The sequence below is a fragment of the Lampetra fluviatilis genome, chromosome 23 (genome assembly GCF_964198595.1).
Source record: "Lampetra fluviatilis chromosome 23, kcLamFluv1.1, whole genome shotgun sequence".
NCBI classification, from domain to species: Eukaryota; Metazoa; Chordata; class Hyperoartia; order Petromyzontiformes; family Petromyzontidae; genus Lampetra; species Lampetra fluviatilis.
The window spans coordinates 1,328,842-1,342,273 of record NC_136297.1 but is presented as its reverse complement, the minus strand read 5'-3'; the positions used below and the strand labels follow the sequence as shown (position 1 = coordinate 1,342,273).

Below are 13,432 nucleotides of genomic sequence, written 5' to 3'. Positions count from 1 at the left end.
AGCTCTGATAATGTGCACTGTCCAAGGACAGTGCACATTATCAGAGTTATGTTTTTTGTTTGCATTATGACTGCAGGTATTGTGGTCTATGTAAACATGACTCCTTGTAAAAAAAAGGTGTCAGTTTTGTTGCCAGATAGAAGGGTAAAAAACCAATTATCATATTTTTACTGGCAAATGAGGTTCCAATGGTCAGAAAATCTTCTGGAAGATTCTTCACGCAAACTCAGAACATCTTCCGGAAGATTCTTCACTCACGACTCAGAATATCTTCCTGAAGATTCTTCAGGCAAACTCAGAACATCCTCCGGTAGCGGTAGAGCGCCGCTCTTCCGTGTGGGGTGTGGGGTGGGGGTGCTCCTCCCTCCCTCCTTCTGGAATCATACTCTTAAGTTTTTTTCGGTAATGTCACGTATGAAAAAAATAATAAAAAATAAAATATATAGAAATAAAATAATAATAAATGAAAATTAATGAATTAAATCACGACGTTTCGGAGGCAACACAAGTCTCCGTCTTCTGATGACGTCATCTCCCCCCTTGCTCCCCCGGATGCTGAAACGCGCGCGCCAGCGGAAATGACGTCACTCGGCGCATGCGCGTTGCGCGCCACGGGGCCGTTGGCGCGAGATTCGGTGCAGGGCGGCGTCCCCCATCATCATCAGCTCCCGCGGGGCTCCCGAAGCCGCCGCCGCCGCCTTCCCCTCACGCAACGCGTGACACTTCTACACCACCACTACTCAGCCTCGTCGTGTCTAGCGCAGCTTCGGATCATATCGCCGCCGCTACTGCTGTCGCGTGTGTGGAGGGGGGCGGGGAGTTAACAAAAAAGTCGCGAGGAGGAATGGAGGCGGCGCGGCGGAGGCGGCCGTGAAGCAGCAGCAGCGAGGTGGAGGAGGAGGAGGGGAGATGGCGCAGCTCCTGAGCGCAGTGAGGTGAGAGGGGACGAGGTGATGGTGATGATGATGGTGGTGGAGGTGGTGGCTACTGCTGTGTTGTGCGTCGCCACGACGCTGCGAGTTTCGCTTGTGCGGTGTTGATGAACCAACGCTGCGGGAATGATGCGCTCCCGAGAAGGTGCTGTGGATGATGGGATGTGTACAATGTTTTACGTTTAAGGAGGTCTTGTCATACACTTGGTAATTGTATTCTCTGTGTGTCACTGTTATTGACTTCTAAATGGTGTCGCTGTTATTGACTTCCATATGGTATCACCGATCCCTCCCCCAAAGTGTATCGCACTGGACCCGCGTGTGCCCCACCGTGTTACGATGTGGATCAGTTCTTCACCGCTATTGTGTCACTGATCAAGTGTAACACTCATAACGCGTAGCCCTGTGAGTGTGTCACTGATAAAGTGTAACACTCACTACGCGTAGCCCTGTGAGTGTGTGTCACTGTGTGTGTAACTCATAACGCGTAGCCCTGTGAGTGTGTGTCACTGTGTGTGTCACTCATAGCGCGTAGCCCTGTGTGTGTCACTGATCAAGTGAAACATTCATAACGAGTAGCCCTGTGTGTGTGTCACTGATAAGTGTAACATTCATAACGCGTAGCCCTGTGAGTGTGTGTCACTGATAAGTGTAACATTCATAACGCGTAGCCCTGTGAGTGTCACTGATCAAGTGTAACACTCATAGCGAGTAGCCCTGTGTGTGTGTCACTGACGATGTAGTGCTGTGTGACGACGCTGCTGCTGCTGTGTAACGGCGAAAACTGTCATTGTGCGCGTGTCAAGCTGGTGTGTACACCGTCTTGTGTAACATTGTGTACATCGTCTTGTGTAACATTGTGTACACTGTCTTGTGTAACATTATGTACTTTGTGTTGTGTACTTTGTGTTGTGCCCTTTTTTACCGCGGTGGAAATGTTCACGTTTTACTCGTCGAGTGGTCAAAACCTCCCTCCACTAGTTGCTGTGGCAGGGACCCAACGCAGACGTCGCGTTTGGTCTTTCTTACTCGCCCCCGCCTCAGACATACGGGAAGTAAATTGTGAGCAGGTTTTTTCCTTTTCTGGCAAACAGAGGGGGTGTTCAGATGTTAAAACGCCAAATATAAACCTTTTGCAAGAAATCATGGCGACTTTACCGAAAGAACCAAAGAGTATGGATTGCTGCAGTCACGAAAGCTTCAAATCAAAATCTATATTTCGTCCCCTTCCCGTTGTGCAATCAATCCCTAATTTTGCACACACTCAGATCCAGAGGCAATGCATTTTGTATCAACATCGCCATCAATTTAGCTATTCAATCTCTCGTTTAAAGCAATAATACATATTTTGTATGGACGCCTTATTCAGTATATATTTGTATACGTGAAATAGGCCGCAGTCTCTAAACTCTGGAATCGGCTTGCCCAGGAAGCAGGCGCCACGTGTCTCAGGCGCGTCTGCAAACTTGATGTGTTGTCTCTCTCTGCTTATGTGTCTGTGTGTGTCAATGTGTGTCTGTGTGTTTCGTCTCTCTCTCACATTTAGTTCTACCTGATGATGGTTGCTTGTGTCGCAATCGAAACGTCGTACTCTATTATTTAATTTATTTTCTTTCTACGTGACTTTACCGAAAGACCCAAAGAGAGTTTCGGCCACTCTCGCTCCACACAAACAAAAGTTGTACATTGAAGAATAATTTATAAAGTTTGAAATGAATGCTAGTAAGCGTTGATGTGGGAGCAGGCACCCCAACATTTACGTCCTTCTCGAGGGTGAGTTAAGCAAACTTTTGCAATAAAGTTATTACACTTTATTCCTCCGTTTGTTTGTCGTGGTAAAATCTTGTAATCAAAATGTGGTCCACTTCCTGTTGTCCAAGCAATAACAAATTTTGCACACTACACAGATCCGGACACAATGCATGGCTGAATAAACATCGCCATTAAAGAATCAATTAATTCGCTCCTTTCAACCAAAGAATAATCTGTGTGCAAGCCTTATTCGACGCGATGTTTGCCAATACGTTTTGTGGAAATTATACCTGAATAAACATCGGCACTAAATATTCAATTAATTCACTCCTTTCAACCAAATAATCGATGCCTGTACAAACATCAGTCATGGCTTCGATAGATTGTGATCAGCCAAATATGGAAGATGAATATGAAGTCTCTGATAATACTCACGAAACAAGGAAAAAAAACAACCAACAACATTCTGAACGAAGCACATTCATTAAAAGCTGAATAGTTTGCATGGTTCTACCTCTTCCAAAAATTAATCAATGGACTCAAAGAAGTAAGACCCCCTCCCACTTCAGCAAAAACAATTCTTGCTGTGGTTTTCCCACCTGATAATGATTGCTTGTGTTACAATCAAAACATCGTGATCTATTTTATACCTATGTGACTTTACCGAAAGAACCAAAGAGTAAGTAAGACCTGTCAGAATCACTCCATTGGACTAATTTCAATTCAGAATTCTGCGTAGTGATACACGATTTCAACGAAACTACTACCTCTTCTAAGCATGATCAATGTTCGAGTATTATCGCATTCAATCTAATATCTCACCTTGTGAAAAGTGTTCAAGGACAAGATGCTAGATTAGAAGATCTTCACCTCTACCTTAACAACCTTCGAGGATCAGCTGCATATTGGCAAACAGTGCTGAATGAATTGATCGGACGAATTCGTTCAATAGGGCCACCAACATACTTCGCGACATTCAGTTGCAATAATTTGAATTGCCTTGATATGCGCAAGCCACTCTTAATAGGTGATGAAAGACCCAATGAAGATCCAAATGAACTCAATATATATGCCACACAACGATTGATTGAACAGTATCCTGTCATAGTCACTCGACACTTCATTATTCGATTGAACACACTTATGAAATTCTTGACAAATAATCATGAAGTGTTTGGTGGTCAATTGAAGGATTACTGCTGGCGAATCGAGTTCCAAAATCGTGCAAGTCCACATCTACACATGCTGGTGTGGATAGAAGATCATCCCTCATTCAATATACCTGAGGGAATCGATCAAAATTATCTAGTGTGCACAGCAAAAAACTCTGACGGAAGTTATGAGCTATATGAGCTTGTTAAAAAGTGTCAGGTTCACCATCATAGCCTTAAACTGAGTATTTTTTGCAAGTATTTTTAAAAGCTATCAAACAATATTCCTCGTGAAAAATTCATTGCTAAAATAAAGACTAAAAATAATCAAATGAACTCCTTAAAAAAAGTTTTTTTAAAACAACGGTTTTATACTAAAGTGCACTGAAAAGTTAAATAAAAATACAGCCGTCACCAGCTGATCAGAATATTTTTCGACATTTGTAACTGAAACATAAGTGATGTGAAAGGAGCGCCCCACGGTGTTATATCTTCATCGATGACCAAGAATTGCTAAAGAAAGTTATCAACAAATGTTACTCAATAGCATGACAAAATACTATAACATTTCTAATAATATAGCGTGGCTATCTCAATTTGCTATTAACAATGTCATGATGGTACATAGGAACGTGAGAAACAAATTATGGGTTTTGGTAAACTTTTCATCACTTTTCAGTCAACTGTTCTTAAAGAAACACTTCAACACGGATACGAGTACAAAGAGCTAGTAATACGGATTTTTTATTATACTCAAAACACTTGCAAATGTTCTATACTTCATGGCAAACTTAAATTACGTAATTATAAACATTTTCCCTTCTACTACTACTGAGTGACAATAATTTTGACATACATTTGATCACAAATTAACTTGAATGAAACTACACTTTTTCAAAGCAACTCATTATGCATACAAATATTAAAGGAGTGCCCCACGGTTTTATGTTTTAGTTACACATGTCCAAAAATATTCTGATCACCTGGTGACGGCTGGAAAAAAAAAGTTAAACTTTTCAGTGCACTTTAAAATAAAACCGTTGTTTTTAACAAACTTTTTTTAAGGAGTTTTTTTTACCAATGACTTATTGGAAACGTTTTGGTCTGGAGAAAGATGTGATCGCGGTTCAAGGCGCAGGGTTGTGTGAGCTTCGTGAGGGTTAGTTGGTTCGTGCCAGTGCAGTGAATTGAAATCTGTACAGCTGGGTTGTCAACTTAAATGCTAGTTAATGCTTGACATTTTGTACCGGAGTTGGTAAGCATTGTCAAGCACCTTACTGAAAGGCGCTTTATGAATCCAAAATATAATAGAATCGTTGCCTCTTCTGAAAGGACTCCCATCCAGCTATAGACAAGGGGACGACTGATTTCCTCATGCAGATGAAGGAATAATTTCCTGATGATATCTGCTGACTTGGACCAAAGCATTGTTCTCACCTTTGCTGAAACTGAGAATCAACTAGTGCCTTTATAAAAACAGGTAGAATAGAATTTCATAACAATGTGGAACAAAGAATCTCTTTTTTTTGTCCTTGGCAGACCTGTAGGGCAGGCACTGACTAGGCATTGTGAGCCAAATGCACTGTAAGGATGTGCATTATAAAGGTGCACAATGCTGCAGCCATTGAGATTCGTTCTCTATTTTTAAAGAAATGTGTACCTGTCTACCCATACGATTTACTCGTATTCTTTTACAGGGAAATTGAGTTTCAGGTGGATATGGCGTGCAGCCATTTAAAAAAAACATTCTTTGTGTTTCTCCCTTATGATAGGACTTCATAGGATGAATGTTGAGATTTGTAAGGGCATGGAGTGACCAATAAGGTCTGAATTTGTCTAATAAGGTAGGCACTGATAAGGGGTTGACAGGTATGGAAATGTCTATGCGACTACTGCATTGGCATTGGCACAGCACGCATAACAAAACCTCAACACGTACGTGATGACGTACGTGTACATACGTGATGACTGTACGTGATTATGTAAATGTACATACGTGACGTATGTGGTGACGTACATGTACGCCATCAGTTTTTCTTCCAATTCCGTTCCAATTCCGGGCGTGTGGCACAGTTTGGCACCAGCTATCGAGTATGGTCGTGTTGCTACACTTCTCTGTATTTAAAAACAGCGGCTTACTATGTTTCTAAATAAAATCAACGCTAACCGTTTTCCCGTTCCGAGGTTCAGCGGTGAACGAGACTCACCCTGCAATTTGCACACGTCTCGGAACGGGAAAGCGTACATCATCTTTGAAGACGGCATTATACACCAATGGGCACTGAAAGACATTTTCCAGATGAACAGTCAAAGGGCAATTATACATTTAAAAAACAATCTTGATTTGAAGCTTTCGTGACTGCAGGAATCCATACTCTTTGGTTCTTTCGGTAAAGTCACGTAGTACCATACTCTTTGGTACCGCAAGAACCAAAGAGTATTTAAAAAACACTTAATGATTTATTTTTGTCTGGGCTCTGACACGTAAACACAGCTTCTATTTTTTTAATTGACCAGAATCTTTCACTTCCACTTTGTAATGACAGAGGCTTCTGAGCCTCACAATCACAGCCAGCAGCTGATACAGTCGGCGATCACTTTGTGGAGGTGAGATTGACAGCAGTTGCATGCACATCGATGCAAAACTTTCGGCAGTGTTTGTAGCTCATTCGGCGGTCTGCTGGGATTGAACAAGTCACCCACACTTTTAACAACCTTCCCATGATGCTGCTGCCTCCGTATTGATGGATTGCTATCCCTGCTAGGATTAGAAAAGTTGTTTACCCCAGTGCTGCAGCAACAAAGGGCGGTGTTCTAAAAATATTTGTTGAAAATGAAGACAACTGATAATGTTTTAAACCATGACCCAGTACCTTTATTTCTCAACAGCACCGCTGGGCAACAATCCACTCTGCTGTTATTTATCTCTGTGCCTGCATTTCAGTTTTAAGGGCTTTTTAAAATGTGGATAGTGCAGCGGTTGAAGGCTTTTAAAAAGTCTCTGCAAATTCTGCTCTTTTAAGAGCCTCGGCCTTTCTGAATTGCGAGAAATGAGGCCCACATTGCATGCCTCAGATGTATTTACCCCAAGAAATGCAAGATGGTTGATGGATCTCAAGGACGAAAATGTTTGCTTTGAGAGCTCTACATCACCATTACCGGACCGCCAGAGGATTCTTTCCTTCAACAACTGTTGTGCACATCTGCTGCTTTTATATTCCCCCTCTCCATCGCTCATTCTTGACCGCAATGGTGGCCTGCGTGGTTTTGCTCCGACAATACCGCAATCAGCTGCAGATTACGCGAACTGAGGCATTGTGTATGCCGTCATCGTCCGCATTGTTGTGTTCCGCGGCGGTGTGCTTCCCGCGCGACATGGTCGCCGCTCGCCCTGGGTTACGACGAGCATTGACGGTGATTCACAGCTCAGTGAACGCCGCAGCATCCATGTCCGCATTGGCCGGCACATTCTCATTTGTTTTGTTTTTGTTTTGCGAAGAATTTGCGCGTTACTAAAATCACATTGTAGGAAACATGACCTCTTTTGCGCATGAGCAATTCATAATTTGGTATGATAGTTAATGTTGTTGAACTTCTTTCGCAACGTACGTTGCCAACTGTGCTAATCTGATGTGCAAATAATATACATGTTTTCCCAAGTAGCCTCTTTTAAAAACATTTTACTTTTAACATACACATTTACATGGTTTTAATTGCACATTTTATCCCCGCATATTTCATACCTACATAATTTGGTGGGCTTCGGCAGGACTTGTAACTACTTCGAAGAGATGATCGCCCATGGGCCAGAATAGTTAGCGAGTGCTTGCCAAAAGAGGGAATGCGCCCAAGAGGATGTCCACCAATGAGATGGGAGATTAGCTCGTGTGCTAGGTGCTGTATCGCAGGAGGACCACTAGAGATAGGGGCAGGCCTTCATGCAGCAGAGAATTGTTCATGGCTGAAGATGATAATGTGGTGAAGGTTGGGAGTAGGGATTTGGGATCGTAAAAGTGCAGTACAACAATGTGCAGGCCGTGTCCGGTTTACGATGGTCCGATATCCACGATCCACATTTACAACTTTTATATAACGCCACAAGGGATCGATTAACAACTCAGAAACTTGAGTCACGACGCATTTTTCCACCATGGCTCCGAACGTATTTGAACAGGGTCAGTCTGGTTTCCGATGTGACTTTGCTTGGAAATTTTGTTCATTTTAAGGGTTTTTGTGGATTTTCACCTTTTAAACCCTGTTACATATGACTTTGGGAAAATAGGGTCTGATTTACGACGGGATTTCCAGGAACTCATTGTGTCGTAAAAGAGTGTGACCGCCTTTATATTTGAAAGGTTAGGTTAAGTCTGCATTGTATGCCTACATATTTCATATTCCTTACCTCGTATGTTTCCCAGCTCACACTTACGTGGTGGTGATGAACTTGAGTGTGGGGATTCGTGCTGAAAACAACACTCGCAAACTGTTGAAATGTGTCGCAATGTCAGAACTTACAATGGCTTGTGTGTTTGTCATGCAGCTTACATCAGGGCTTCACGGGGATATCGGAGTATGGCAGGTGAGCGAGAGATGCATTCTACATTGCACATTGCAGCAGAGATTGTCAGGTGCATAATGACCACTGTTGCTGAGTAAAAATTTAAATATGCCATGGTAAATTGCGAGTGATATAACGCTCGTCTTACGATGCGCATTGTGAAAGTTGGCCCTTGGAGTAACACTTGGTTTTAAAGCAATCGTATAATAATGTCTTGTAAGGAAAGTTGTCAACTGGAGGTCTAGGAATGCTTGTGGTACTACTCGCATCAGTCATCATTCGCAACCATGGTCTCTACTGCTGGATGAAGGCCTCCTTACGCCGTCACCAACTTAACGGTCTCGTGATGCCACGGTCCATATCGTGCCTGCTCACGAACTGATCACATCGCTCCATCTCTACAGCGGTCATCCTTTCGGGTGTGCTTTTCTCCCTTTGGCTGCCACTCGTTAGTATTTATCACCCGCAACCTCAAGTGAGATGCACGGAGGGTTAACATTGCACCCGCTTGCGTGTCGCAGCAGCGATGATGACGACTGCGACGAGAGTGAGCGCGATCAGTCGGAGCAGAACCCTGGCCACTCGCGCCGCTCCGGCTTCAAGCCTCGCTGGACCAGGGAGGAGGTGAGTGCTAGCGAGCACCTCAGCAGGGTAACGCCAAAGTGACAATTGTGTCTCACAGCAAGAAGGGCCTGGGTTCGATTGCTGACTCAGGCACCTTTCTGTGTGTAGTTTTTATGATCTCCCCCTGTAGTGTGGAGTGTGTGAGTGTATGGAGTTTGTATGATCTCCACCTCTACTGCAGAGTGCGCGATCCCCCCGATTCATTCTTATACTTGTGACTTGTACTTTTGGTCCACGCACGGCGAGAAGCCGAGTCATATCACCCCCCCCCCCCTGGGGTGCGTGTACACAACAACAAGAAGTGCTTTTGCTTTCCTTGAAGCCATCGCTAACGACCTTGCCACAGTCGTGAGCGAAGGGCCATTAATACGCTTCTAGAGCGGTGAGCGAGCTAATGCACGATTTTTTTTAACATCTTGATGTGATTTTGTAAACGCTGGCTCCTGCCAAAAGCTCAGTCGTGTCAAGTTGAACTGCTCTTTGTAAGGATGTGCACTTATTATAATTGTCCAGTGCGGGTGTGTCCCTGCACTGCACACCCAAGCTTTTTTTTTACTTTTCATGTGAACATTACAGCCTTCTATCAATCTACCACTGGATGAGGGCTTCCCCTTGCCTACCGGGAGCAGGGAGGGTGTTTGACTTTAGCACGCTGCTCAGTTGCGGGGTGGTAAAGGTCGGCAGCAGGGAAATGGAATCATAGAAGTGCAGGACAACAGTGTACAGGCAATCTCCGGTTTACGATGGTCCACATTCACGACGTTTATATAACGCCACCATGGATCGATTAACTTGATTTACGATGCATCTTCTGACATGACTGAACACATTTGAACAGAGTCAGTCTGGTTTCGGATGTGACTTGGCATGGAGCTTTTGTTATTTTTAAGGGTTTTTATGGATTTTCACTCCTTTAAAGCGATTAAATAAACGGCTGATGAAAGGAAAAAAAATCACATCGGCACGTGATGTCTATTGTATCTACTGTCTGTAGGAAAATTGGGTCCAGTTTTACGATGGCGTTTCCAGGAATGGATTGTGTTGTAAAAGCGAGGACCGCCGGTATTTTGTTGCAGCGGTACCCTCTGCTGCCCCCTCCCCCGTACCCCTATCGCCACCTATGACTTCCTGGTGTGCGTGGTGCTCGCCCGTTCGAGGCAATAGCCAGGCACAAAGCTGCTTTCCTTCTGACACCAGACCTAGATGTGGGGGTGCATTCCTGGCAATCTGGTCCTTGGCTTTATTTGCACAGTAAGTGATTAATGGTTAAATCTTGCACGGTAATGCATTTCAGGTTAGGAGGAGATGAGATTATAGGTGAAGGAATTGCATTGGACCCTTAGTGTGTGCAATGTATTTGAGAAGCGGTAGTGTAGCGGTTAGCGTGCTGCGCTACGAACCTGGTGATTCGAGTTCGATTCCTGCTCACAGCCAACAGCAGTGATGAATATCTTGACTGGTCTTGGGCCTCCCCTAGGTTTCCTCGGCCGCAAATGAATAAGTGGTGCGGTGTGTAAACATCGCCACTGGGGAGACAAAGGTGGCCGGTTGTGGTGCTGGCCACCCACTCCCTCGGGTGCCGTGCCGGCCTTCATAGGTGCTACTCGCTAACAGCACTTGCCCCAACAGTTTGTTCAGGCTGTATGGAGGATCTTTGTCTTGTTTCATGCACCCGGTGACCTTGAGTTGGATCCCCGGCACAATGTTAGTGCCGATTTTCTGAGCTGGTCCTGGTGCGATGTGCCGCCCTTCGTAGGTGGCAGCAGGGTGGGCGCAGTGGTAACTCTTGTGCCTCGGAGCAAGAAGAATGTGGGCTCGTTCCTGGGTGCCTCTCTGTGTTGGCTACAGAGGGGATAGTTTTGTGTGTGTGTGTGAGAGATGTAACCTTGTCCGGCTTTGCATTTTCAGGATGACCAGCTGAAGAGTATCGTTGAAAGGTTTGGAGTGAAGGACTGGAAGTTGATCGCAAGCAACATGCCGGTACATCGTCTACTCCGGACTGTGAACTGAACCATGAGGGATTGGTTGCGTATTGCAAATGTGCTTACATCTGGAGAAGAACACTTTGACGAGAAGTCGTATGTTAGTCTGAGCTCATATCGATATGTGTGCGGTCATGGCAAAGAAGAGCGGCAGTGAAGAAATTTTTGTCGTAGTAACTTCATCAGTCAACATGCACGCAGTTCTGATCAAGCAATGAACCATTCCTGCTGAGAAAATGTGGATAGCTCCTCATCATTATCCCTTATGGTTCATATTTTGTTGCTTTTCCTTTCCGTGCACCTCCGTTTAGCGCGGTTGGCTACGTACGGTGCGAAAGAAGTTCAATATGCATACGTACATTGTCAGCCATGATCAATCCACTGCTGGGTGAATGCCTCCCCAAGTTGCTGCCACCTATCACAATCTTGGGATGCAACGATCCACCCAGCACCTCCACATGAGCTGAATTCGCCACTCCATCTCCTTGGGGGAAGTCCGCTTGGTCACGTTCTATTCCTTGGCTTCAACTCCACTATTATTATTATTGACCATCGTCCATCGCTCCTTCACGCGACATTTCCTACCAAAACCTACTTTTCTTAATGCTTCGAACGATGTCATTAATATACGTATGTGTGATTCACTTCCTTCGGTCTTGCGCAAATCCCCATGGGTCTATCTGTCAGCTTGACACCGCGATTGGATGGTCGGCTTATGGGGCCTATTGACTCGCTCAGGGGGTGGGTAATGGGTTTTTTTTTCAGTTGTAACGAATGGGTATACTTTTTATTGCGTCGTGTAATTTAAACTTTTAATTGATGTAATGTGATATACCTGTCTCATAATGCACTTTCAACTGTGCTTTCATGTCAGGGTAGTTGCCTGTGATAAAAACAAAGAAATGCAGTACATTTGGATATTTAATTTAGCTTAGCTCCATCGATGTTAAGGGCTAGATTTGTAGATGTAGCTAACAACTGGCATGCAGTGAACACAAGTCTCGGATGAGGATTTGCATTTATTTCGTGCTTAATCACAAGCGATATCTACGAGTACTTTTACGCTGACTGGCCTTTGCGGCGTTGTGTTATCTCTTTCCGTCAGAACCGGTCGGACACTCAGTGCTTGAACCGCTGGCAGAAGGTACTGAGCCCCGAGCTGGTGAAGGGACCGTGGACTAAGGAGGAAGATCAGAAGGTGAGAGGTCACCGTGCCGCTGGGCAGCGCCACCTTGCCACCTTGCTTCGCGTTTCGTTTGCATTGGAAATCACTCCGAATGCCACTGATCCTGTCGGATGCGGGAAACTACACGGGTCCGCTAATGCGATTAGATTATTTAGGTTATTTGGCTGCTATACATTTTCACGTGATAAGCCGCTTCGTTGAGTTATCATTTGTGGCCAGGTCGCTCCTGAAAGAAGCTAATAGTTTAGTGGGCTTTACCTAGTAAGAAAAAAAATAAAGTAGTTTAGTTTTATTCGTATTTTTGAAAGTAATTTGTTCACCTTTCCTATACTTTACACTGCTGTCGTGTTTTTGTAATGTTTGTTGTTGTAACGTTCTGATCCGCCCAGATTGGACATTTGTGCAAAAGAGCTTATCGGATTCCTCCACTATGAATACATATTCTTATTTAATTTAATCTCCTGGTTAAACTGACGGGGACCAACCAACAAGTGTGCTTTGTCCCGCCGTCGCGGCTCTGTCACTGTGCTCCCCCCCCTCCCACCCCGCGTGTGCAGGTGATCGAGCTGGTGCACAAGTACGGCCCCAAGTCCTGGGCCCTCGTCGCCAAGCAGCTGAAAGGGCGCATCGGCAAGCAGTGCCGTGAGCGCTGGATCAACCACCTCAACCCTAAGGTGAAGAAGTCATCGTGGACCGAGATGGAGGACCGCATCATCTATGAAGCTCACAAGAGCCTGGGCAACCGCTGGGCTCTCATCGCCAAGTTGCTGCCCGGCCGGTCAGAAACTCGCACTTAATGCCGCCCCCTCACCCTTATCCCAACCTCCCTCCCTCTCACCTTATCTTGTATTCAGCCATCCTCGATCCGAGGGTTGGCCGCACGGGCAATCCTTGGCCACCGACTTCCGGCTTCTGCTATCCTCATTGTCTGTTCCAGCGTGAGCCTTGTCCATGCTTTGATGTTATCTATCCGTGTCATCCTTTGTCTAACTCGCGCACACGAACCGGGTATCATGCCTTACACAATCCGCTTTTCCAAAACAAGTGCCTTGTTTCTCGTGACATGACCATAGTAGGCTAGCTTTCTTGATTTTATCACCTCTCACAGTTTTCTTTCAACATCAGCTTTCTCTAGAACCCATCCATTTGTTTTCTTTTCATTCCACGATACGCGTAGTAATATCCACCCGAGTGCTTACATTTCAAAGGCGTTTATTCGTGCCTCGTCGTTCTTCTCTCACCGTTCA

The 13,432-nt window shown here is 44.8% G+C and overlaps 1 protein-coding gene across 2 annotated transcripts in view; it reads left to right on the top strand.

Annotated features, from left to right (window-relative positions):
- Positions 1-623: 623 nt before the first annotated feature.
- Positions 624-13,432, top strand: part of LOC144940600 (myb-related protein A-like) — a 30,140-nt gene continuing 17,331 nt past the window's right edge. Inside the window, exons 1-6 of one of the 2 annotated variants that reach the window (XM_078866832.1) lie at positions 624-935; positions 8,376-8,414; positions 8,918-9,017; positions 10,926-10,997; positions 12,105-12,197; positions 12,743-12,963. In XM_078866832.1, coding sequence (XP_078722958.1) covers positions 910-935; positions 8,376-8,414; positions 8,918-9,017; positions 10,926-10,997; positions 12,105-12,197; positions 12,743-12,963 — 551 coding nt within the window. In that variant the 5' untranslated portion in view covers positions 624-909. Of the gene's footprint in view, positions 936-8,375; positions 8,415-8,914; positions 9,018-10,925; positions 10,998-12,104; positions 12,198-12,742; positions 12,964-13,432 lie in introns of both variants that reach the window. The other variant, XM_078866831.1, reaches the window with a different exon arrangement.